Source organism: Lepisosteus oculatus, chromosome 12 (genome assembly GCF_040954835.1).
Source record: "Lepisosteus oculatus isolate fLepOcu1 chromosome 12, fLepOcu1.hap2, whole genome shotgun sequence".
Lineage (NCBI taxonomy): Eukaryota > Metazoa > Chordata > Actinopteri > Semionotiformes > Lepisosteidae > Lepisosteus > Lepisosteus oculatus.
This window is the reverse complement of record NC_090707.1, coordinates 16,622,804-16,649,775: the sequence shown is the minus strand read 5'-3', so window position 1 is coordinate 16,649,775 and position 26,972 is coordinate 16,622,804. Positions and strand designations below refer to the sequence as shown.

General features: G+C 44.3%; 1 protein-coding gene across 2 annotated transcripts in view; it reads left to right on the top strand.

The window, feature by feature from the left end:
• Positions 1-5,166: 5,166 nt before the first annotated feature.
• Positions 5,167-26,972, top strand: part of ppp1r9ala (protein phosphatase 1 regulatory subunit 9A-like A) — a 40,507-nt gene continuing 18,701 nt past the window's right edge. The window contains exons 1-5 of one of the 2 annotated variants that reach the window (XM_015358936.2): positions 5,167-5,407; positions 5,992-7,740; positions 24,884-25,016; positions 25,106-25,226; positions 26,584-26,688. In XM_015358936.2, coding sequence (XP_015214422.2) covers positions 6,214-7,740; positions 24,884-25,016; positions 25,106-25,226; positions 26,584-26,688 — 1,886 coding nt within the window. In that variant the 5' untranslated portion in view covers positions 5,167-5,407; positions 5,992-6,213. The remainder of the gene's footprint in view (positions 5,408-5,991; positions 7,741-24,883; positions 25,017-25,105; positions 25,227-26,583; positions 26,689-26,972) is intronic. The other variant, XM_015358937.2, reaches the window with a different exon arrangement.

Genomic DNA, 26,972 nt, shown 5'->3' with positions numbered 1-26,972 from the left:
TTCTCCACACTGGCTCCTCAGTGGTGGAATTACTGCCCCACAGAAATCAGAACTACTCAGTCTCTGATCATCTTTTGGCACCTGCTCAAGACTGCTTAAATCTGCTTCAGAACATAAAAAGCTAAGATCAAGCTAATTGTAGTTCATCGATTTTACTGTATTTGCATCAACTACTGGAAATGAGTTCCTGAATGAGTCAGGTGAGACTGGATCAATTGAGTCTTGCGTTTGTAAACGTAAATACAGTACAAGTTCACTCTGGTTCTCCACCATCTACTTTCAGAATGAGCAGACAAACCTGCACAGAAAGCTGTTTTCATAGAAAAGACCCAAAACACATATTTTAGCTTTTCCCCATACAGTATATGACTTCTTCAGGGATTGAACACTGTTTAGTATTACATTACCAGGCACCAAAAACTGTCCAAGACATTGGAAGAACGGACACATTGACTGGGCACTGGGATGCGGACAAAAAGGAAGGGGATTTCATCTCACATACTGAATCAATAGCAACCGTATTCCGGGAGGGAAAGGGTGTAGGGTGTGGTGGCGATTATGTTTGTAGAGTTACCCACGGTGGAGCCAATGAAATAGTTACAACAGGAGACCGACCAAACAAACAAACCGCCACCAGAACAGGCCTGCCACCAAAACAAACTCCCTTCCACAAGACAGATAACTCCTAGGGTGTCGTATTTGGAGAGGCTGGAGGTTAGGGAAACAGAACGTGACAAGGCCTGAGGAACTCAGCCGCTCCCACCCACTCAATAACACAGTTTGCTGCATTACTCCTGCGTGTCGGTGCAGCGGGCCGGCTGCAGCAATGATTTAACTTTGACCGCGGTATGATTATCCTGTAATTATCACACACACACAAAGAGGATGATGGAAATAATGAGGACAGTTTAACAAAAATCCTCCAGCATGGGAGGTTGTTTTTAGCCCTGCACGTGAAATGCGCAGCACAATTTTCAGATCCCTCTAATTTGGCGGTAATACAGAAATGTCATAAACAGTGTAAAGCTCTTATTTCTAGTCACAACACAGAGTGAAAAGTGTGGTTATAAACCTGAATAATAACCCTGATAGAAGTTACTCCTTTTTTGAAAAAATAAAACATTTCCCTTTTCTGACAAGCCCAGATGTTAGGTTCCCGTACACCAGACATTAGCATTACCTTTTTTTGTACAGTTGGTTATTTTTTAGTTATAATTATAAATCTTCCTTTGTTCCAAAGCTAAGTTAAACTCCCTTCTCAACCAAATGGTAGTGTGAAAACCAATACATACATCAAACTGTAATAAGATCCCAGACAGACTATTATAGTAAATGCTACTAATAATACTAGGAATCGTTTAGCTAACATTACACTCCTCAAGAACTATTTATTTAGCATTACAGGAATATAAACAGAAAATATATGTATGAAAATAAATCTGTCCAAGAATCTGGCTTTGCCCTTGTTGTAACATTAAGCATATTAAAATGATAAGGTACGCTGAGTATATAAGACTGTCTAAATAATAACAGTAGATTAATTATTTTAAATTGTAAACATGAATAGAACAATTTAAACTGAAAGAAAACATGAAGAGATGTCAGTGAAAATAGACAAAAAAAAAACCCAGCATCAGACAACAATGTGTGAATTATTTTTAAGTGTGCAGCTGTATTTGCAACTCTCTCTCTATAACAATCTGGAACATTCCAAACAACAGCCAACAAAACTTGAATTGTAACCAATACTTAAAGCAAAAACAATTTGCAGATCTGTATTTTCAGTACAGCATACATTATGACAAAACTTTATTGTCTGGTTAAAATGTACGGAATGAGCTTGAACCACTGTTAACTTTGAAAACTCACCTCGCACTTCTAAAGCAGTCGAACGTCTCTTCCATCTCGTGGCTGATGTGAGATGTCATACTGTTTAAATGAGACTATGCCAGAATGAACACTAACTGTCACTTTCTGTGACAAAGGTTTCAACAAGTCCAGAGACTTGAGCTCAGACTATTCTCCACACACCATCTGCAACCCAAAACCACTAATCCATTAAAACATCTTAAAACTATCTGGAGGTCTCCCTCTATTTTTACTTGACATGAATGAACAAGGAGTACAAAACATTTTTTTTTGTGCAAATCTCATTCAGCTCCTCTCTCCTGTAACTCATTGATTGGGTAGTATTTTTGAAATCTAGGTCCTTCTGCCACCTGGGAAACGCCATTAAATTCACTCTAAGAAACACTGGGGCTGATCTCAAGGACGGTAAGCAAACGAGATATTCTTTCACAAGTCTATTAGGAGAAATAACAACCATCCTATATCTGAAACCAAAACAGTATTAGAGCAGTTATGAGCTATTCTTGTCATTCAGGATGAAACCTAAGTTAAGTTCTACCTCTGATCATTATCACCCCTAAGGAAGGAATCATTTAATCTGGTAAGTTACTGCTTTTCCTAACACGGTTATCATTTTCTTTATAAAATCACATTTCTCACACGTTGCCATATACTTTCTTTTGTAAAATTAATCAGAAATTAAATAAAATTGGAATATATGATAATTATATCTGATAAAAACATAGTTTTGATGGGATTTTAATAATTGCATTATTTAATGATGTGATTGCCATACAGAATATTTTACGTATATACAGAAAAATTGATCACCATGCATAAAAGTTTTGTGTGTTTTTTTGAAGAGGGCATAATGTTGTCACACTCCATGCTCCAAAAGAGGACAAAATATTATCCACAACTACTGCTGTTTTTGAGATACAGGCTTATCAGATACAAAGGATTACATAAGCATAGCTAACCTGTTGCCAGGAAAAAAAAGTAATTCGGTTTACACTGATTTAGTGTAAGGAGAATGGGATTATCAGATATGACATGAAACCACAATATAATGTTTCACTGGTCAGCAGCAATATTGTCTGGATAATGGCAGATGACATTTAAATCTGACACAGCTGTTGTAAAATAATACTGCATAAATATTCTCCTCTTCTGAAAAGGAAGAGACTGCTGGTTGAACACAGGACAGATCAAGTGATTATTTTTACAGATGGTTCTTTATGTATAAAACTCATACTGCTTCTTAATGTGATTCTTAATGTGAATGAGTGGGATGTTGTAACATCTAGGCTATATGAACACATGAACAATTGATCCTCTTAACATCTTTCTGGGCACTATTTTAAACAACCAGTTCAGTCAAGGCTGTCATGTGTGCAAAACTACCTACCTTGCTGTAATAAATCATTTGCTGTACTAATTTTGGTCTGTTTTTGAGAACCTAAAACCAATAAAGTCAGGTTTGCACAAAGTACCCATCCTGTTCTGAACGTTGCAGAGAACATTTCTAATGACCTACTTGACAGCTGGTGAGATAAATCACATCTCTCTACATTGGCGTTCAATCGCTAGCAACCAGTTTGGAAGTGCTAAGGGAATCCATTTTGGTGTCCTCTAAAGTAAAAGATTGGCTAATGTTTCAGAGTACAGTACAATAAATCATTTCCTTCAACAAGGCGTGTCAGATCAAACTTGAAATAATGTTTAATAAATGACAAATGATGTTTCATAAAGGGCTTTTCCAGGATAAGCTGGAAACACCCAAGTAACGTTCATCTAATTATGGTGAAATTTTAAGTGGTATATTTTTAGCTTTCATTTGAATAAAATGTATCAGTTTCATATGATATTTAAAAATGAAAAGCCCAAATAATAAAGATACACACCATTTGTAATGTTGTATTATCCCAGTTGACACAACGCCTGTTCATACAATATGACTATGTAAGAAGGCATTACTAATCCATACAATATGAGGACTGTATGTAAGAAGGCATTACTTAACGATACCTGTAGAGCAGAGGTTAGGGCTTTGCATTTCTGAACCAAAGGATCTTTGATTCAAATCCTAGTGGGCAGGCTGCTTTTGTACCTTTGAGCAAGGTACTGTAATGTATGTCATGCAAACACTTCTACCAAGTACCCTGCTGTATTGATGAGTCTGCTGTCTGTCATTATAAATATGATATTATCAGTTGAATTATGTGGTAAAATAGAGAAATGCCATTAGTGATAACCAAAAGGTTTTTTTTACAAACCCTTCCGTTTTCCACAAACAAGCAGAAGTGTAAGGAGGCTCTGAATGGACAAACATTAGCTAGTCAAAGATTACACCGGGAAACATGCTTCAACCCAGAAACTGGACTGGAAAGCAAAGGAATAAAAAAACAAAGAGCTTTGGCGATTGTAGTTTGCAACCTTCTAATCTTGCAGGTTGTAAAATGATCTTTTAATCTTGAACCGGTTTCCCTTTAACGTCTGCAAAATGCTTAAGTGGACCTTAAAAATCCACATACTGTAGCTAAACCAGATCCCAGCTTCAGTTTGGAATAACTGTAGTGCACGTGGCCTTCAAAACAAACACAACTAATTTACTGTGCTTCCTTGTAATGATCACCTGTCTCCTGCTGTGCCAAGAGAAGCAACGTGAAACCGAAGAGACAGATGCGTCAACCGAGTCACCTGATGAATGTTAATCAGTTCCTTTCTGGCAGGTTATTTACTAAGGGGCAGAGCAAAGACACTCATGGGAGTCCAAGCATTTCAATGTTACCGATGTCAGGTTATCAGTATGGCTGCACAGGAGAAAATACAGTGGTCTATATAGTGCATTCTTGGAGAAAAGAGGCACCCACCCAGCTGGGGTTAGCAGGTTTGCCTTATCCTTTGTAAGCTTAACAATTGCATGAGCGAAACACGTTTCCTTAAATACGAGGGAACGTCACTCCCCATTTTGTTTACCTTATTCCCTGATGGATTAGCATCCAGTGAAAGAAAAATGTCTTTCAGCTGGTATATACAGATTTACTTATTTAAGGACTGGAATAACACTTCAGGTTACTGATCTGTGAATAAAAAAAAACCCAGAAAAAAGTTAATTCTGGGAACATTGTTGGCAAACTTGCATCTTTTTCTGTGCACAATATGCCCATTTTCCACCAGCGTTGTTCGTATCACTCATTGCTGTGCGGTAGGTGGAAATCTCGTGATGTCATAAACTCGCCCCGCTTTTCTACGGATTCGGTTTCCCACGCCGTTCCCAGCCTGTCCCTCCGCGCAGTTGGGAAAAGGGGTGGAGGCTGTGGAGTTCTGGAATGCGTGCTTTTGCGCGTTCCCGATATGCCCTCTTCCTCGGTGTGGCGCGCAGGAGAGCAGCGTGTACGCGCGGCGGGGCGACAGGTCTGCGCTCAGAGAAGGGAGAACAAGAAACGCAGGAGAGGGAATGATGGCGGTGGAGGAGTGACAAGAGTTTGAAAGTGGAAATTGAAAGAAAGAGCACTTACCCGGCGCCCCAAGAGCCCCCCAGATACGAAAAGTCGAGGTAAAGCACTTTAAGTATTTCGTCAATGCATCTAGTTCTTAAGGCGGATTGGCGATCTCTTAAACTTGTTTGATTGCAGTGTTGAAACGATCGCCGGGTGCAGTTCATTGAGAGTCTTATTTGCAACCGAAAAAAGTGTTTTCCCAACTGTTGGGAATCCAGATCGGCTTCTGGTGTATAACCGTGAGATAATCTGTCACTCTCGTAATTCTTCACGATCAATTGTGTAGCCGGGAGTTTGTAGCAGTAGCCAGTCTCTTGGTAAAGTAGGTGTGGATTTCTTCTTAAGAGGGTTTCAAGAACTGCTTCTTGGTTCAAACATGGGATCTTGTCTGCTTCAGATTGTAAAGACGACAGTTTATCAAAAGACACGCGATTCCGATAAAATTCTCTCGGATCGGCGTTTTGACTCGATCTCCCGTGAGAAATGAGAATCTGTTTTGGCAAACTTTTTTTTGTTGTTCAAGTCCGAATATAAAACTTTTAAAGGCGGGTTTTCAGTATCGGATGTGCCAAGACGCACAGCATACAGCCATCTCTTAATCTTAATTAAGGTCTTAATCGTTAACTATATTTTCTCCTAGATGACCAGAATCTGTGATTTCTGAAGAACAGCGGAGTTGGCACATTGTTGAGCTCGTTGGGATTGATGGCAAGTGAAGAATAGAAAGGGCGGTTTATGAAGCGGCAACGCAACCGATTTAAAAAAAACCCGAAAACAACCACAGTGGAATATCCCCCTCCATCTACCTTCCTGTACTCTGAGAAATATTTGAACACTTCCTTGTCTCATCTCCTTCTTCAAAATGATAAAGACGGAGAGCAAAGGTGACCGGACGCTGAGGAGCGCGTCTCCTCACAGAAACGCTTACAAGTCGGACTTCCATGCCATCAAATGCTCCTTTGACGGGGCCAGAGCCGACAGCGCTCCCAAGTCGTACGCGAATGGCTCCAGCGAGACCCGGGAGGAGACGAGGGGGAGACCTTTTGGTAACCGAGTGAACAAAATCAAGAACATTTTCCTTCAGATGGACGGTCAGCAGCCGGAAGTCGCGGAGGGCAAGGCGGCGACCAAAAGCGAGGTGCCTCAGGTCACTCCCCCAAAACTGGCCTTTGCCGCCGGCGTGCATAAACCTAATTTCGGCGGTGCCAGCCCAGAGTCCCCGACCTCAGACAAGACCCACAAGGGTGAAGACGCGGAGATAGACAAAGTAGCGCTGGCCGAAAAGTTCTCGGTGACCAGAAAACTGTTTGAGAGGGGCATCCAGGAGCAAACCTCTGGGGAAAAACATTCTCCCACCAAAATAAGGGGGCGGATGTCGCTGGGCAGCGCGTCGGACGAAGGGAGAGGCACGAGGCGGTCGTCGGGGTCTTCGGAGAGTACGGCGAGCAGCGTGAAGGCCGACCACAGCCCTACCTCAGTGACGAAAGGCTGGCAGGAGGAGAAGAGCGACAGCGAAGACGCCAAGCACGTGTCCAGGCTGTCCCTGAACGCCGGCCCCATTTCCCGCAGGCTGGAGAACTTCATGGTGGATAGCGATAGCGAGGAGTCCGGCAGCAGAGCTGTGGTGAAAGAAGCAGGAAGTCAGGGTAAACGGCACAGTTCTTCGAACTCGGACCTCTCCCAGCCCACCTCCCCCGTGGGTGACGGGTGGGGTAAGCCATCTGAAGATGCCGCTAAGGCACCCAGCCTGCCGGCAAGGGATCAGACGCAAACTCAGTCATTGGTCAGTGGCAGTTATGGGGCGCCGGATGTTGCCAAGAGCGACGAGCAAGGGGCCCAGGGCGCCGCCAGGAGCAGGCCCCCAGGCCGAGGCCCCCCGCCGGAGCAGGCGGGAGCGGGCGTGGTCAGGGCGGAGCTGGTGGTGGTGCAGAACGAGTCGTCGGAGAGCGACGAGAACGCCGAGGGCCCCGACGACAACGAGGTGTTCGAGGAACCCCCCGAGGAGGAGGGCCGCCAGGGGCCGCCCGCCGGGCCCTCTCCCCGGCAGGAGCGAGGAAAGGCGGAGGCGAGGGGGGCCGAACGCGGCGGCGGGGAGGGACCGAGAGGGCAGACGGAGGAGGACAGGGAGGCGAGCCGGACGGAGGATTACCCCGAGGAAGAGGAGAGCGAAATGGAGGAGCAGGAGGAGGGCGGCGGGGCGCGGGTGTCCCCGGTCATCTACGGCATCGAAAACGCGGCCTTTGTGGATGACAGGGACACGGACCAGGAGCACCAGGAAAGTGAGCGCGGAGAGCACCAGGCAGAGGCGTACGAGGAGATTCCCGGTCTGTCGGACGAGGAGGACGCAGGGCCGAAGAGGAAGATTAAGTTCTCGACTTCGCCGATCCGGGTATTTATGTCTTACCCTTTTCACCCTCCCTTCACACAAATCCAAACTCTGCCTTCGCCGAGCACTGAGGCAGGGTGTGTTGAGAGTTATTAAAAAAAAAAACAGGCGAAAATGTCAATTAGGAGGTTTTAATGTACCCCCGGGTTTGCACACAGAACAGATTTTTAAATCCAATCTAAAGGGGAGCTTGATTTAATGAGAGCGTCTTGAAATCTGTACAGCTATGAAAAGAAGTGTAGATGTCCACAAGACCTTGTCTAAGATGCTGATGGTCTTTTAAGCACAGGACTTTATTTTCTACATGCAAAATCCCTTTGAATGCTTTGTATTTGAAGCAAAAACCTTGCCTAAAAAAAAAAAGAAATCGCTTTTGCATTTTGAGGTTTAAGTACAATTATGAATGATAGCATCTCCTGGGGTCATGTGGACGTTGTTGGTGTATGGAGAGGCTGGTCTGCCCTGAAATTGTTCTTCTAACTTTGACAGAAGGAGCCAGAGTGCCGTAAGTCCAGCACAGCCTTTTTTTTTAACAGATTATTCAGGCAGAGTCAGTGGAAAAAGTAATGAGGAATATTTGTGGAAACATTTGTTTATGTTATGTAAGACATCTGCAAAAAATAAAACAAGAAAAGTGGGCTGCAGATGAGGTCACAGCAATGAAAGGAGGTTGTGTGTGCGTACTGTACCTGTAGTCTGGTGTCTGAGGATTCATCTGGATTCCCAACTCACCGCACACAAGAGAGCCCTGACCTTGGAAATAGAGGAACGTCTTGGATTTATCTACTTTATTTGTTCATTTCTAGAGAAATGGCCCTGTACAGTCTGTTCATCTCTTTTTATATTTTTTATCAAAGTGCTGCAAGAAAAACTTCTTTGGGGACCAGAAGGATCTGTTACTCATTAGATCTTCATTTTGCAGCATAATTTCTAGTGGGACTTCATCTCACCCTGTTAATGTTAACTACTCGTTCTTTACCGTGTGAGATGCCGATGCCTGTGTTTGAACATTCCTGTGTAATGACCATCGCTCTTCTGGGTCGTTGGTGAGGTAGCTAGCTCGGCCACTGCCTGGCACTGGAGAGGTGTGAAGTTATCAGTTCCTCTGTGTCATTGGTCCTAAGTGGCAATGCCTGCTGCCCTGGGCCCAGCTGGCCCAAGAGGAAAGTCCTGTCAATGCTGCACACTGGCCATGAGAAGTGTTTGGAAAAAAAGGTCATTTCTGTAGACGTATCCGTGCTTTTCCATAAATGAAGAGATCATTAAACGATCCCATTATTGGTAAGAAGGCGTTAACCCCCCAGGGATCGTATTTACAATTCCACTGTGGGTTCGCACAATCTGTCCTCACTGGGCTTGCTCTCTTATTTCAACCGGAGAAGCAATTTCTCCCGATTTGCTGTGTTATGTGACAGCTGGCACATCACCCAAGGGGTGCACCTTGGGTTGGAAAGTGCAATGTGATTCCAGGCAATTCGTGAGGTGCCCTTGCATCCATCGGAGCCCTGTGGACTTTTCTGGGAGAGATGGCTGATGGAAATCCTGTAGATGAAATAATGTACCGTGGTGCCCTTGCGTGGCTCGTAAAGTCAGGCTGTTTGATTGATGCCGGGTTGAAAGTTTTCAGTACCTTGGGTGACATTTCTGCACACGCTGTGTAGTCCTGTCAGTGGCAGAAACCGTATGAACATCGGCTGTACCGGCATAGCTTAAACGCATGGACTGGTATGGACTGGTGTCCCATCCAGGGTGTATCCTGCCATGTGCCCGTTGCTTGCTGGGATAGGCTCCAGCTCCCCCCGCGACCCTGAATTAAACGAAGCCGTTGGAAAATGGATGGATGCTGCCAGGCATAACAGACCGAGCCAAAAAAGCTCGATTGCTCCGCTCACAGTTTTTATGGTTCGTGCTTGAACCGTGTGAGTCATTTGCACGAGTCGGGCTGGTGGGATCCCCACAATGACCAGCAGAGCTGTGATCATGTCACTGTTCAGACACAAGCAGGTCTGTGGCAGACAAGCACTCAGCCTTCGCCTTTTCTAGGTCTTAGACCCAAACAAGACTGTGCTTGAACGCAGGACTCTAACCTACAAAAACTCCCAAGTGATTGTGAAGCAATACTGGAGTCCTTTGAAAAACCCTGGTTTCTTTCTAGAAGCGAGGGATGAGGCTGGAAGAGGTCCATGGAAATATTTTGGTTTTGTCCTGGCATGCGAGTTTGAGAAAATTGTCCTTCGTGTCTGTTTAGACCAGTCGTTCTTTTGTAAACCCACTGGCAGTGTATTTATCTTATTGGGTAGAGATGAAGAAATCTGATCTGTAGGTTTAAGACGGGTGAATCATAACCTGTTCAAGACGTTGCAGCAGCTTTCCTAGTTCAATGATTGCAATTTTGATGTAGCCAAACAACATTTGTTTGTTTTAAACCGGTTAACTACGGCTGTTTTTGCTGAGACAGAGACGCCTGTGTATTGTATGAGATTCATATCCTATGAAAGCTTTGTATACATTTTTAGTCTCTTTTTATTTCCTGTGTTGTTTTTTGCATATTAATTTTAAATGTTTTTAATATACTACCTATCGTAGATAGTCTGCAGAGTTAACTCTAAATAAATTTAATTCTTTAATTTGAGGATTCCAGCAAACCATTTTGTCTCTGATACTGAGTAGTTTTATATTGATGCATTGGTTTATAATTTCTTGACTCTACAGTACCCCAAAACATAATGTATTAGATTTAACATGTGTATGCAGGTAATCATTGTCTTATTGTGTTGTTGTTTATTTTGTGTAAGTCTTGGAACCACAAAAAAACAATTTTGAAAAACATTGACGCATTACTTCTGGCCTGTATTAGTAGTCTGAGAAAATAAGAGGTAACTGGGGTTTTGGGGAAATTTGTGACAGTAGTGATTCTTTCTTGTGGAACAGCACAGGTCTTCTCAGGTCCATTAATACTCGTGTTCTCGAGGTTTTATTTGCTCTGAATTTGTGGAGGTTTGTCGGGCCTGCTCTTTCGATGGCTTTTGTCCCTGTTTGGCGATTCAGTACCTACTTGGCGACGTGTTCTTTTATTAGTGTGTGCTGGAACAATGGATCGCCAGGAGTGCTTGAAGTATAGTACTGTATACTTGGCCTTCCTGAATGATGTCGAGGTCACTTACTGTAAATAGTCCACTCTATTCCAGAGCGGTTCCGGTGAGCTCTTTTGTGCTCCTGAGCAGTCTCACAGAACTTCGTCTTTGGGGAAACGCAGAAGCAACCTTTTACCTTTTCAAATACCAAAAAATGGGCAAAGAATCGCCGTACATGAGTTACTGTAACAGTAACTGGGTATTTTGTTGATCAACGTTGCAAATGAGTGCAGAAGCGCCCTGTGACAAGACTTCCAAAAGCCCTGTGAAAGCAAAGAGAAGGGACAGGCTTGAACCCTGAGAAGGGACAGGCTTGAACAGCACTTGCTGTCTCTGGCTGTATGACGGACACTTGATGTCCAAGTTGGTAGCGGTTTTGAAATGACTGTGAAATATCTCTCCTTCATCCAGTCTGAAAGCTGGCATTCAGGATGTTCTCTTCAAGTAGCTGTCTAGTTTGGGAGTGGGGTTCTGTAACTGATTTCAAATTGTGAGTTTGGGCTGTTGATGACAAGTTCAGTAATCCCTCACTATACGAGTTTTCATTGGTGCGAGATGTAGTCATTTTCCTACTTTCCATTTAACGAGCAGATTTGCAAGCTCTTGCAAGTTGGACTCTCGTAAAGCTTTGCCACGATTGGTCCTTTCCCACATCTTCTAGAGGAATTTTCTTTTTATTTTTTATTACATTTTAACTGCTTTTTAATAAAGGCTTGTGTACGTAGTACAGAACAGTAACTAGCGTTTATGATTTGCTTACGACTGTAACGCATCTATTGTGGTGTGCCATAAACGGGCAGCGGTGTTATTGATTTCCTACCTGTTGTTTATGCATCAGCTAATGTCTTTAAGCATGTTACTAAAATAATTAACCAGGAATGGTATTCGTTTCATACTTGGCTGCGACCTGTGCTGTATCATGGTGAGGTTCAGTTGTTTGGAGGGAAGATGTTTGAGTTCTGGAACCCATCGGAGTTTATGACACAGCAAGAAATGGGAATTTAATTTCCATCATATAGGTTTTCACTTTACGAGCGGTTTTCAAGGAAATAATTACCCTTGTATAACGAGGGGTAGCTGTATTGTGCTTCTGATGTGGGAGATGTGAGCTTCCTTGTCACGCGCAAGTCGACGTCTGCAGCTGTTGGAAATTGTGATGTACGGCAGGGGTGTGAGGGCAGTAAATCAGGTAGCATGGTAAAAACAGTGCCCTGCCCGGAGGTGTCTGGTAATTGGTTCAGTTCACGTGTGTGTTTCGTTTTTTTTTGTCTGTTTTACAGATGTCGGTTAAAGGCACTGCTACTTTGACAAGCAGGTTGCCAAGTTTTGAAGCGTGTGCCTGTTGCACTAGGGGTCAGTCATTGGCTAAATATTTTTTTTTTTTGCCCGAGTTAGACTTTTAAAGGGACTGTGGAGCCTGGAATCCTGTGCAGTCAGAGCTCACGGCACCTAAATTAGCCCCACAGCTGTCAGGGCCGACAAGTCCAGCTATACCCAGGCTGCAGGAGTTAAGGGTCTATACGGCTCTGCTGTCTATGTGATAATATAGCACATCTCACAGGGGTCCTGTCTTAGTTTATTGCTGTCTGGCGAATAGAGGCTCATTTATTCCTTTAAGCCAATCTTAAGCCTCCGTTGAATTTGTTTTATTTTTCTGTTCTTACTTTTAGGAATAAAACACTGTACGTATTTTATTTGAAATAACGCAGAAGATGTGGAAAAGACTAATGTTCTGTTTATGGGTAGCAAGTACTGTCATAGTGCTGTTCTCTTTCTCAAGATTGCTTTCATGGCTGGTATGAAATCTCCAAGTACTGTGTGTTGTAATACACCACACCTGTGGGCTGTAAAGCAAAACCAAAAATGCCATTCTTTGTATTGTATCAGCATGCTATTGGCTGCTAGTGTACAGTCAAACCTTAACTTTGGAAAAAATGGTCTTCAGATTTCATTTTTTAAAAAAGGTATCTGTGTAACTTAATTAGTTCATGGTCATCAGTTTTTTTTTTTGTCCATCAAGACAGCAGAGTTGAGGTAACGTTGAGCATGAAGTTTATTTGCAAATTCCATGGAGGGACAGAGACACGGAGCTGTCTATTTGGATTTTAACACACGGGGCGAGGAGTCTTCACAGCATATTCCTGGTCTTGAGAAATCTTCTGCTCAGCGTCTTTCAGAATTCCCTTGTTCTCCTGGCGTACAGCAGCTAATTCAAGCTAGAAACCCAGGCTCATGTACTGTAGGGAACACCACAGAGGAATGATTCTTTGCCTTGGCTGAGTGAGGCCTACGCGAAACAGGACCCACCTCGTCCACTCCCTGTGGGAAAACTCCCAGCTGGGACTTCGGCAGGAAGTGTGGCCGTCTTTTTTTTTTGTTTAGCTTCAGGTCACGTGCAGCACTCATCTAGGATTACGTCTCTGTGAAACTGGAGCTTTTCGCCCACTAACGTGCTGTAGGAAAGGTTCTTTCTTGGTGAGCGTCTTAAGGGGCATTTGGTAAAGAAAGGTAAAAGTGTCGTCCTGTGGAGACTGGCTGACAAAACTCAGGAGCATTTACAGAAGGTGGTGATTAAACACAGCAGTACGCCCTGAACTTCATTTGAGCGATCCCAAACAGTATTATTTCCTGCTGCTTGCCGAACCCTTGCCTTTTGTCTTGACTCTGGGCCTGTTTTAGAAATGTAAATGCACTTGTTTACCTGTTACCCTCTAAATTCCAGTGTACTGCATAATCACATTGTGTTTTTTTTTACCTAGTTCTAGTTCCTGTTTAAAAAACACACAGCCCTGATTGAACCTAAGAAAGGTGGCCAGTGAGAAAAGTCCATCTGGCATCAGTCCCTTTTGTTACTGTTTATTTTCTCTTCAGCAACAACAACACACGAATGCAAAACCTACTCAAGCAAATAACCCCTACGTAAAAAAAAAACAAACTGAAAAACAAACCAAAACCCATATACAATAACCAATATAAAAGAGGCAGTGAAAAAAAAACAAACAACCATGACATTAATCAATTCTTCCATCTAAACAATTATCAAAAATGTATAATTGCTCCCGGTCTTTACTCAACCATTTCCGTTGATCTCAAGATCTCATCCAGCCTTTTTCTTCTTCAAATAAGGCCAGGGGAATGGCTTGGACAGCCTGGCTAGGGAGCTCGTTCCACGCTCCCACCACCCTCTGTGTAAAGAGGTGTTCTCGTCTCCCAGTGCGCGTGGGCGTAGTTTCCCGGGGCTGCGGCAGGCACTGCTGCAAGGAGGCGCGGCGGTGACATTCCGCCGAGTTCCCCCGGCAATGCAGCACTCCGTTTTAGTGGGTCACTGGGAAGCTCCGCAGTGCCACAGTTTTCTTCTGCGGCGGCTGGCAGCACAACACGCTCTCCTGCGTCCTGGCCCGAGCTGAGTGAGGAGCAGTCTTGCCAGCTCTTGTCTGTGTCGTGGGCTTTGGTGCAGGATAAGCCCTTTCAGTTCTTTTGTTGTTTTACGGGAAGACATTGTCAGGAGGGGCACGGTCCTTAATTTTTTTTTTCTTCCTGGGTGAAATCGCTTCACAGCCACGCTAAGTGTAGCCAACTGACTCATTGTCAAGCCTGTGGTATATATTTTTTTTTATTTTACTTGATTTTTTCTTGTAATATTCTCATGGAAACTGGGACAGAATTCAATTGTCCTGATACTCGTGTTCTGCTCCACAGCAGTACTAGTGTACCTGCCTGCCCTTTGTTTTGAATAAAACCATCCGGGGAGGATGGTGGGGGTGCTTTTAGAAAGCGAGATAGCATCTTATAGTTCTACAAACATTCAAACCACTAGAATTTAAAGAATGTTTGCCAATGTGGAATGTCAGACATGTTGAAGACCCAACTTTTAAAGCCACAGTATTTTGTTCTGTATTGAAAAATAATCTTTCAAGACTGTGCTCTTTGTTCAGGGTAAGAATTGCCCGGGAGCTCCAGTTCGAATCCTGCCCAAGCCCTTCTGGCCATGCCAGAAGCTGAAACGATGTCGTAAATTGTGAGTATCGAACCTCATCGGGACAGCCGGACAGAAGAGGGGTAGATGTACACCTCATTCCGAAGAGCCTTGGGAATTCTTTGCCGTTGCTGTTTTACAACTAATTAGCTGCCTCCTTTGTCCGAGGAAATAATGAGTACTGCAAGGGAACAAATGAAGGTCAATTTCATGCAGAATGAGGGGAGAAAAAAAAGGAATCGCACCTGAAGGAGGTTTAACAGCAGAAACGTTGTCTCTCCTTAATTTCTACTTTGCGGTGCAGAATTAACCTTCTCGCGTTCCTGTGCAATTAATGTAGGCTTCCTGCTCGAACTTCTTCAGATAGTAATCTAATAATAATAATCTGATCAAGCCAGAGGGAAATTCCAAACTAGAATTTGCTATAAAAACATAAACATTGCTGCTGTATTCTTACACTATTTAAGTGAAATATTATTTGCCGTTGTTATTAACTGTCTGATTTCTAAGCGCTTTATGCAAGACAGGGTTATAGGGGAGCCAGAGCCTATCCCAGCAAGCTTCAGGTGCAAGGCGGGAAACACTCAGCAGTCTATCACAGGGCAGACAGACACACTCACACTCGCACTGGGAGTTCTCCCCAGAAGCTAATTAACCTACTAGTATGCATCTGAAACATGGGAAACCGGGGAGAATGTACAAACTCCAGGGAGATAGCACCCCAGGTCCGGAACCGAATCTCTGTGCAAGAGCAATGCTAACCACTGTGCCAACATGCCCCCCTGTTATTGCTATTTATTGTTCCATCAGGTCAAGCAAGGCTACAGGACAAGTGTGAGTCATACGCTTGCAGAACAAAAAAAAAAAGTTGATTTACATCATGCCAAACAAAACAGGCTCTGGCATTGAGGTGTGTCCAGCAGGAAAAACTCAAAAGTAAGGCAGATGCAGCTTCTACCAGCAATGTAACGGGCTTGCGAATGGTATTTGATCAGGCTTTGCTTAACTTGTAGTGTAATATTAATATGGCTGTTGGTTTGCATTCCGGAACGGAAAATCGATTTTAGGTGCACTTGTGTATAACATCGTGAGAAACCTGCCCAGAAGATCAAGATTTTAAAACGGAAAATGAATACTGACCAACGCCCAGTTGGCAGGATAACAACACACCTTGCTTTCAGTTTTTTTGTTTTGGTGTGTGTACTTGGATGTGTTTATTCAGTGTTAGAAGAAAGTTGCTCAGATTGTAGCAGGTCCGTATCCTGCGTAGGACAGTTCCCAACCATTGTTTATTGTGTGACAGGGCAGTCGATCTCTGTTGATAATCCAGTGCAAAGATTTCTTTTTTTTGTTTGCCGGGATTTGTTAATCATTATGACCCCCCAACAAGGAAGCACCTGCTGTACCCATCACTGTCTTTTAAGGTAAAATACAGGCAGTTTTAAAAAGAGGCCTGCTGTTTTAAGGGATGAATGTGCACATTGTTTGTTTTACCTCATTCCTAGGCTGAGTGCCAGCAAAGTGTTTGCTCAGGAAGGTGTGGTAAACAGTTCAAAAGTGCATCACAAGGGTACGTCTATAACCGGCATGTGTCCAGGTTTTATTTCGAGCTCCAAAGTTTTTCAAATAAACAAGCACTTTTATCTAAAGCAGAGATAACTGGAAGGCTAAAATCTGACCTCGGTTTGATATTCAAAGTGCACACAAAACGGATCTTTATATCATTCTTAATGTAGTCCAGTTTTCTCCCTTGTTCTGACACAAAACACGCCTTTGTGGGCTCAGTGCCACTCCTTGCATGTTAGATCAGATAGCTTCAGAGCCTTTGTGTTCTGTGCTGTCCAGAGCAGTTTAGTTATGGATTGCATGTGTTTGGGGGGGGAGAGAAGTCATTTGTCCTTTCTCTCTCTTTTTTTTTTTTCCTTTGTTGCGCATCTCTTAGCCAGGCTTTTAAAGGCAGTGCTTTTGATTTGTTTGGCTGGCTCTTGGCTTGCTCGATGGTGACATCATAAGGAACATCCGACAGTGAGCAAAAACAACGAAAAAAGCCAAGCGACATTGCGTAGAATCTCAAAATGCCAGATCAGTGGGGGAAAAACTATAGCTTTCTCTGCGTCTTAATTGCAATTGACGCAAATTGGAACCGATACACTCATAGATGATTATTTGCTGGATTCGCAACAGCTTCAGGATCAAGGCTGTTATGGGATTTGTCCCGCAGTGGTAACAGAGTGATGAAGCCAGTTCAGAGATGGAGATTATTAGGAGGCCATGATTGGTAAAGGCCAGAGGGAAATTTGTCCAGGACGCCGGCCTGTGCTTTTTTTAAGAAACACCCTGGGATTTTTTAATGACCACAGAGAGTTAGGAACTCGGTTTTACTGCGCCTTTTTATAGTATAGTGCCCCCGTCGCTGTACTGAGGTATCAGGAACCACACAGATCGAAGGATGTGTGCCCCCGACTGACCCCTCTTTCACCTTAACAAAACGTACAATTTACAGCTTAGTTTTTCCCTAAGGTTACCGCTGTAAATTGTGTTAAGGTGAAAGATGCCACATCTAGACTCCACTCTAGACCTTTTGTTAGCTCTCTTGTGCATGAACTAACAATGCAACGACACACAGCTGGCCAAGAAACAACTGTGCAGCCAATTACTTTTGGTCCCCTGAAATGAGGGGACTATGTATAAAAAGGCTGTGATTCCTAAATGGTTCAGCCAATATAGACATAAATACCTTCGAATTAAAACTGACATTCGGCACTTTAACCTCATAGTCGTTGTTTCATTTCAAATCCAATGTGCTGGAGTACTGAGCCACAACAACAAACATTGTGTCACTGTCCAAATATTTATGCACTGTATATAAAAGCAAAGAGTTTTTATTGTTGTATCCTTCTCTATGAAGGACAAAACCCTTTGTACCACTGAGTACTTTTTCATATCTTGTTTGTGTACATCGGCTGTTTTTTACAGGAGGATAGACTTACTAACTTCCCTTGTCGCAAAGCTGGTAAATATTCTGTCATCAGTGGTGCAGTCTGCTACAGGCTCCGTCTGTAAAACCGTTCTGTGTGCTTGAGACGAGCAGAAAGCCCAAGATAGTGCTCGGTTTAGTTCGGAAAGCGTTTCTTTGCGAATTTTTTTTTACCTCACGTTTTGCTGTTTTGCGCCTGCTGTCTCCTTTTTTCAGACGAATGCTTTGAAGTGTCGCCTCTCACAGATTGGCGTAAGACGAGCAGTAAGAGAAAAGGTGCTGGGTTCGCTCTGAAGGCTCCCACAGCTCTCCCTTTACAACAACGAGCGTGGCTCTGCAACGGCTTGTATTGTGAACGTGGCACCAGGAAGGCCGTTTCGTTTTCCGATTGAAAACGTTTTTTATTTTTATTCTCCGGGTTGTAATTTTTAGGGATTTGCCCACAGTTCTGGCTGCTGGGAGAGAGAAGCATTCTGGCGGGGTTGTTACTAACTAACAGCAAAGGCTGATTTTGCAGAACCTGCTGAACCTGAAACTCCATACGCCGGATTTCATCCTATCCTCAGTACACATTGGAGCAGGCCTGCTCATAGCACGATTGCTATCTTTTATCATCTCCACACTGTTAGTGCTTGGTGTGTATTCTGTGCTTGGCTGGTGTCACCTTTTTCCCCATTCCTCTGGTCTCATACCTGCAAGTCTGAATGTAGGTGTTTATTTTTAGAAAGCGCATTGCAAGGCCCCAAGAAATAGAACAACTCCTGTCGTCACCCTGAGAGACACGCTGAACAAATGCTGCTCTTCTGTTATAAAAGCTGGAAACGTCTGTTCTGGAGTGAGTTCTGGGAGTAAGAACAGTTACACATGAAAGGAGGCCACCTGGCCCATCTGGCCTGTTTCAGTAGCTAATGGCTTCTTGAGCTAAGGATCTTATCCAGCCTTTTCTCGAAAGACACGGCTTCAACTGCATGGCTGGATAGCTTGTTCCACACTCCCACAACCCTTGGTGTAAAGAAGTGTATCTAGTTCTCAGTTTTAAATGCTTTTCTGCATAGCTTCCACTTGTGCCCACAAGTCTTTTATCCACACAGGGGGGACTACTCTCCATAGATTGTATTTTTTGATGGCTGAAAAATAAAAATAATCGTATTTCCTAGCTTGCCACATTCTGACATGCTGTACATTTCTAATGTCTTCTGTTTGCCGCCGAAGGTCACTCGGCTGTATCAGCTTCTTTCCTTCAAACTGGATGCTATGTACCAGGCCAGTGCTGAGTTCCCAGAGTGTGCTTTGATTTACAGTCCTTGAAAGGATTGTATAATATTGCAATTTCTGCACTCAGTGTGGGTCTCTGTTGTAACTGCTTGGACCACTTGACCTGGGTGTGTTTCTAAATCATCTCCAGCAATAACAGGAGCTGCAGGGGCCTCTTTCTTAAAGGGAGAGAACGTGGTGGCTGTTCTGTATCAGTGCTACGCTGAAATCCCACGTCCTACCAGTAGGCAAATGGGGAGGAGGTGGCAATTTTGACAAATGCAAAAAGCTGACCCTGCAACATTGCTACAGAACTGCACACGCAACAAGAAAGTTACAGCACATCAGGAAAATAACAACAGCATAGCCTGCTTTCAAAGTAGTGTGTAATTCCTATTCAGTTAAATGAAGAGGTCTATGTATTGATTTAGAACTTGCTTATTATGGTAGGTGTGTCTTGGAACTGAATAAATTGCATTACTGAACTGAGCACCCAAGGGATTTTTGCACAGAGAACTGACTGTTTTAAGTTACAATTTGGTAACTAGAGAAGGTTCTTTGATGGGAACAATTTGATGGCCCAGCCTTCTGTGTTAAGAAAGAGATGAACCTGAATTTTGAGGCTCTTTTGTGAACGGAAGGGTTTAAGCTATTGAGTTTCGATGAAGAAAAGAACATTGTTCAAAACTGCTGAAGTTTTCCATAGCAACCAGAAGTCTGATAAAAACTGTTTGGAGAGGCCAAGCATAACCAATGTGAAACTTCGCTGAGGAAGAGTCTCTGACTCCAGCTGTGGTTTGGGATTTAGCGCTTTTCAATTTTTGGTTTTATCTGAGGGGAAGAAATGTCTCTTCTAAATTGGACTAGGAAAGTCGTTTGAATGTGTTTGTTTGCACTGAACCTCCATTTGTATTTGTTGTTTAACAGATAGTACTTGTCAAGCTCAGCTGTTGTTTACTTCGAAATTAGGGCCTCCTGTCTTGAACAGGTCCAATCCCCCACACTCCTTCTCCTTGTTGGGAGAAATACTTTGATTTTGCAGTGTATAGTTTAGGTCTCGACAAATTTGATATTGTCTTAAAACAACGTTAGTGCATAGTAGTTTGTTTTGTGATATAAGATCACAAAAAACGTCAAATGTGGTAGGAGAAGTAACCCTCAAGAGTGTATGGTTGGGGGAGGTGTCTTTATAAATAATGCACAATTACTGCACATGTTCCAGTGAATTTACTGGGTCTACAGTTTGCAGGCATCATTCTAGGAGTCTGTGACCAGCGTTCCAGCTTTAATAATAATAATAATAATAATATTTGCTTTATTATCCATATACAATTTCTTGCATTAGGAATTCATCTTTTCGCATACCCCAGCTTCCTCTCTATGAGACACACAGACAGGGAGAGAGAAGCTTGGGGTCAGAGCGTAGGGTCGGCCATTGTACAGCGCCCCGGAGCAGTTGGGGTTCAGGGGCCCAACGCAGTAGGATTCCTCTGCGGGATTTGAACCGGCAACCTTCCAGCCACAGGCGCAGATCCTTAGCCACAGAGCCACCGCTCCGCCGCTCTATGTGAATGAGATCTGAATTGGATATCTCGATACATGTGTCGTGCTTGTCGTGTACAGTATATTGTTTGATACGTGCCGTCCTTAAACTGACATCAAGATGTAATTTCGCTTGCAGCTGCTACTCGACGGCGTCTTTCACGAAACGGCTGCCTGAGATCCTTGGTTCATTTAGCTGCCAAACATGGGCTGAGTGACTGTCTCTCGCTCGCCTATCTATCCCTTTTCTAATCCCTTCATCCCGTTCTGAGTCATGGGGGAGCTGGACCCCAGTCCACCGCGGGGCACACACAGCAATGCACACACACTCGCCTCGGGGGCAGTCTTCCCAGAACCCAGTTAACCTACCAGTATGTCTTTGGACTGTGAGAGGAGACCAGAGCACCTGGGGGAAACCCCAAAACAAGACAGGAGAACATACAAACTCCACAGAGATAGCACCCCACATCCAGAATCGAAGCCAGGGGCCCAGCACTGCGAGGCAGCAGTGTCTACCGCTGTACCAGCCCGGTAACATTTCTAATGTGTTTTTGATCCTCGGATGCAGGATCTTTTAGTATCTTTTGTAAAGCCCACTTCCATGCGGATAGTCCCGATTAATTTGCGTCAGTAAGTCCTGCCAGTGGGGCTTCAGCCTGATTTAGGGTATTAAACCAGTATCATACATGTGAAAAGCAGTTGTCACAAATCCTTCCATGTACGCTTATCGCTCAGATGTTGCCCAGGAAGTAGCACTGCCACTGCGCAGGCGGGCCGGGAAAGAGGGCTGGACACTCAGCCAAAATTCAGATTTGCCTCAGAATATTCATTTTAATTGAGGATTTATTGGGGTGGTGCAAAGGTCCAAAGGCTGAACCTGTTTTAAAAGGGTGGCAGGAGGTGTTCGCTCGGGGGACTGAAGAGTTGATGCGTAAAGCCGTTTCCAGCTTTTAAAACCGAGCTTGTCGGCAGCAGCGCAGAAGCCTCTGTGTGAGAGCAGCCGTCGGCCTGTGCGGCGCCCTGTGGAAATGTGCCCGATTCATCAAGCCTTGACTCGCATGAGGAGCCGGGCCTCACTGTTCTCGGGAGTGGAAATATTTCCAGGATTACGTCATGCCTTTCTTCAAACTCCCAGCCCATTCCTACGGTCGTGCTACGAAACACATGAGCAGCCCTGAGCCGAAAGGATGGATTTAATTTCCCCCAAAACGTCCAAATGCCATTTTTCGACATCTGGGCAGCACTTGAATCAAATAGTTCCGATTTCCGTGAATCTCTCGGAAAGCCACGAGTTTCGCCTGTAAGGAACCAGGAGACTTCAAGCTATGTTAGAAGTGCTACATCAGTATGCAGGCTGGGATCGTCTGGAGAACGAGCGAACCTATTTATGTTTTTATTTCTGAAGTGTCTTCTAGCCAAGGCGCTTTAACAGGTTGCTCACACTGTGCTTTGGCGTGCAGTTTGACTGCAGTGCTAATTATTCATTTCTGATCAGTGCAAGTTTGGGGTTAGTTTGCAACCTTCGGCTTACACGCCTGAAAAAGTCAGTGCAGTGAAGTGAAGAAGCTGCGACCAAGGATATTTAACGGGAGATTTCAGCAGTTCCCGCTGGTTATAGTGGGGTCTATTCAAATAAGCAGTCGGGTCTAAAAATCCAATGAACCTGTGTCATTATTGTTTAAAATTGTAAATGGAACTGTAAAGTTAATTCCTTCAGTCTACTGCTCATAATTCTGAAGAATTACTCTTGTGCTATTCTACAGGTAGCAAACCAACACTATGAACTCTATAAATAGCTCTGTATTAAGTAAAAATAGTGTCTAGTGTACGAGATCCCTGTCAGGTAACCACTAGCAACTAAATAATCTCTTCTCATCAAGTGGCATTCTTTCATTTGTAAGCCTATATAATTGCTGAACTAATCCCCATCAGTTGGGTTTGGCCACCAGGGGGCACCACAAGCAACATGGGAATAAGCCTAGGTGTGTGCGCTCTGCGTGGTTAAGTGCACACAGGGAATTTTCTTCTGTACGACAAAGTGATGGACACAATGCTTAGACCTGCTGCCTCACAGCTCTGGGGTCCGGGAGTCAATTCCTGCAGTGCTGTCTGTGTGGAGTCTGCATGTTCTCCCCCACGGTTTGTGTGGGTTTCCTCCGGGTGCTCCAGTTTCCTCCTCCAGTCCTACCAAGATATACTGGTAGGTTAATTGGCTCCTGGGAAAATTCCAGGAGCCTGTTGGGGCTCGGTGCATGTCCGCGTTCGTATCGGTGTGTGCCCCTGCGATGAACTGGAGTCCCGTCCAGGGTGGGCCCTGGCTTGCGCTTGTTGCCTGCCAGGATGGGCTCCAGCTCACCCCGCAACCCTGAATTGGACAAAGCAGCTAGAAACTGGATGGATGGAAGTCAAAGCGACAGCATTGTAATCGGTGGAATCCAGAAATGAGCCTACAGGGTTTCCTTGTGGACCTCCAGCGACGGGAAGGAGGCACTAGAGTGTGAATTTCTGATCTTGGGTTCCCACCAGCTAAGTTATCTATGGCGGCACTGCAAAGAGGGGTCTAGTTTCGGTGCAATCTCTCAGTTTTCAGAATCCGCTTGAGGAGCTCGGCGGGCTTGACTTCATAATTCATCTTTTGAAAAAAATATTCTGTACACGCATTTAAGGTTCATTGGATCCTTTGGCAAGCGTTAGTCTAAAGGCGTAACCGTGTGAATTCCATATAGCTCCCGCTACGATCATGTTGGGTTTTTTCGTCAGTGAACTGGAACCTTTCTCGCGAGCTTTCGAAATACAGAAAGGTCTTGCTCTAGCTGAAAAGCTGGCACGTTCGGAAGATGTTCGGCGTGCCTGTATGACTCCTGACTTACTAAGGAGGAAGGGCAGAACGTACTTGGAAAATAAATAAAAAAAACTCTTAAAGAGCCACACCAGCTGGTGCCTGGCTTCACTGGAGCAGTGTGACAGCGTCTCCCAGCTCTGTAGGTGCTGCTGCTTTAAAAAGACCAAGAAAACCTGCAGACACACCGGCCCTCCAGGCCCAGCCCTGGACTCTGCTGTTATAGAAAAAAAAAACAACCTTTAAACCCGCATTAATTCCTGGGGAGTTTTTGTTATGTTTAGGATGAGGATTATTGGCAAACAGATGTCCATGCTTAGAAACAGATTAGTCAAGCATTTCAACTTTCTGGAGTATGACACATTTCCTAAGCTCCTGAAACATTCCAAGTAATCCCAACTAAAGCAGAGCCAAGCGTAGGTTGACTGGAAGGCTGACTCTTTGCTTCGCTCCTTTTTGCTTGGGAAGCCAGGAGGAAAACTTTGCTGCATCGATCTGTGTAACACAAAATCTCCCCTTAGCTGTAGCCGGCTTTCATTGGAGGGTGTTTTAATGGAGGCCTGCCATAGTCAGTTCAGGATAAGCAGTGCATTGGTTTTCTGGAGCTGGCTCCCATTCAGCAGGAGGAGAGCAAATTGAACTGGGGGAGGCTTTACTTTGGTGTAGGTCTTGCAGCAGCAGTTGCGATAATTCAAAACATTTCAAAGCAGGCGAAGGCTGAGTTTTCCACAATGGCACAGTGTGTCTCTTAAAGAGGGTGATCATAATTTCCCAGGGTGAAAACAGGTCACCTGGCTGTTTCCCCTTTAGGGGAGTGGGGGATGAAAAGTCCTTTTGAAAAACAATAGGACATCTGGGACAGGCCTTATATATGGGACTGTCCTGGCAGAATCGGGGTATATGATCTCTCTAAATGAGAAAGGCAGTCTAGCGAGCAGCACATTCGTTGCTCAGGGATACATGTTCCAGTGGGTCAGGGACTGGAAAGTGCAGGTTAGATCCCTGGGTTTAGTCGGTGTTGTTTGACTGTAGTGAATATCAGCAGATGAAGTTTAAAACTGTGCAAATCAACATGGGGTTGAGGGTAACCTCAAGATTTCCAGACCTCGGAACTTTGATGATTTTGTACAGAGCAGATCTTGCGTAATTGTTTTTTGTGAAATCATCATGTACTCCTGTCTTTGCTCTGAATTATGTGATAAGACTCATTTAAGTGGTCTAGTGGTGATTAGTTTTTCGTTTCTGGTAGTGGTGCGTAGGCTTTATAAAACTCATCACAGTGTAAACTGATGCAAAGGGGATTAGTCTGGTGTTTTTCTAGAACTTTCCTCGCTGGGGGGCCAGATGCGTTTACCTGCGGGACGCTTGCTGCTGGCACAGTCCGCAGTAGGACGCCGAACGCTGAGTCTGCGATTGTGCCGCAGGTTTTCAGTACCTACTCCAACGAGGAGTACGACCGGCGCAACGATGAGGTGGACCCTGTGGCGGCGTCGGCGGAGTACGAGCTGGAGAAGCGGGTGGAGAAGATGGACGTCTTCCCCGTGCAGATCGAAAAGGGTAACGTTCCCTTTCTGCGCGTCCCTTCCGAAACCTCGCGCCTAGCGCAAGGATGCGCGAGCTCACGTGACTCTTTTCTCCAAACACAGGAGATAACGGATTGGGAATCAGCATCATTGGAATGGGAGTAGGGGCTGACCAAGGCTTGGAGAAGCTTGGTATATTTGTGAAGACCATTAGTGAGAATGGGGCAGCAGAAAGAGACGGACGGTAAGAAATATTTGGTGCTGTACATTTTTCACACTTATACATAGAGGGAGCACAAGTTCCTCAAGCAGAAAACATATTCCTTGTTCCTTCAAGGTCAAATATCTTAAAGCCTCTGTTTCAAGTCAAGTGTAACGCTGCCAGTACTTTTCCTACGGTTTTGCGTTGTCTTGGCAACCTTCTGGGCTTCCTGCTCTCGCTGCTCAGCAACGCAAGGCCGAAGTGAAGCATCAGAGTGTTAACACCGACGTCCCTCAGTGGCAACTTGCTCGACTGACAGAGATGCTCCATGTTTGTGAACCCCTCAAAACTGAAACCTGACCAGCGATAGTTTGAAAAAGCCGCAGACAGCATCAGCATCCAAGGGAGTTGACTGAGCCAAGTTTTCTGTTGGGTTTTCCATTTGACACCTAAAAACTCCATTTTAAAAACTTTCTTCGGTGCAGTGTGCATTTGAGCCGTTCGCTCTCAAAATCTTAGCCAAAACACTGAATATTCTTCAAAGAATTTATATTGTTGGGGATAGATTGTCCTCTGTGGTTTTTTTCCATATGATTTCCCCAAGTCTTATCTGATGTCAGAATCTGGACTAATGGACTGGTGATACCATTTCTAAACCACTGACAGTATATGGGCCTCAGTTACAGAACAGTTACACAGAAAAGACCTCTGGTGCTGACCTCTGGGGGAAATTAGGCCTTCCAGCCATGGAGACTTTCTGCGCTGAGGTGCTTGCTTTTAAGTGCCAAGATATTGCCGAAAGTGGCCATAACCACAGTGTGTGGCTTTGCTCAGTTGAAGGTTAACGCACAGCAAAAATAAACTTTCCCATTTTTTCCCTCCTGTACTTATGACAGTAGACATGAGATTAATCTTTAATTTTTGGAGACTCCCACTGTGTTCTGGTGGACAGTGTGCCTTATCTTCTTTAAAAGATAATGTTGCCTGCAAATTTACAGACTGTTCATGTGTCCCATTCTTTTAATCTTCCTCCACCGCCATGAGCATTCCTTTAATAATTCCCTTAAATAAGCACCGCTGGCTGTCTTCCTTTTTTCCTCGGATTACAATTAACTCAGCACTGATAGGATCAGAAATACCCATTTCTCTAAAGGCACTGGCTTAGTTTTTTTCCACTGAAAATGTTCTGGTTTGGTGTATTAAGTCGTCAGTGCCCTTACCAGGAAGGGCTGAGATATATTTCAGGTGTTTTTTTTTTCTCCCCCCACTCATGTTTAGTGTTTACTGGTTCCTCTCTCCTCTGCTCATCCTATTCAAGTCCTCTTCCCACTCTTGAGTGGGGATGATTTGTATTTGCATGACAACCCTGTTTGTTCTTTCAATGTTTGCATTCATCTAGGATCCAGGTCAATGATCAGATAGTGGAGGTGGATGGAATTAGTCTGGTTGGCGTCACACAGCTGTTCGCTGCTACAGTACTGAAAAACACTAAAGGCACTGTCAAGTAAGTCCGCTTTTTGAACATTGGCTCCTCTGCTCGGTGCTTGTTTTTCAGGAAAATGGGCGTAACAGAAATTCTGACAGATTAAAGAGGGCAGGGCGATAATTCACACCATTCAGAACTCTTCGGATTCAGACAGAAATAAATTTAGGATCAGTGGTAGCAAGGCTTGAGGCTTTTGTCTTTGTAAACACAGAAGCGAGTTTGCAAATGAGGGAAGGGTCACCTGGCACATCAAGATTAAAAGAGAGAAAAGGTCATGCCAAATCCTGGGAGATGTGTTAATG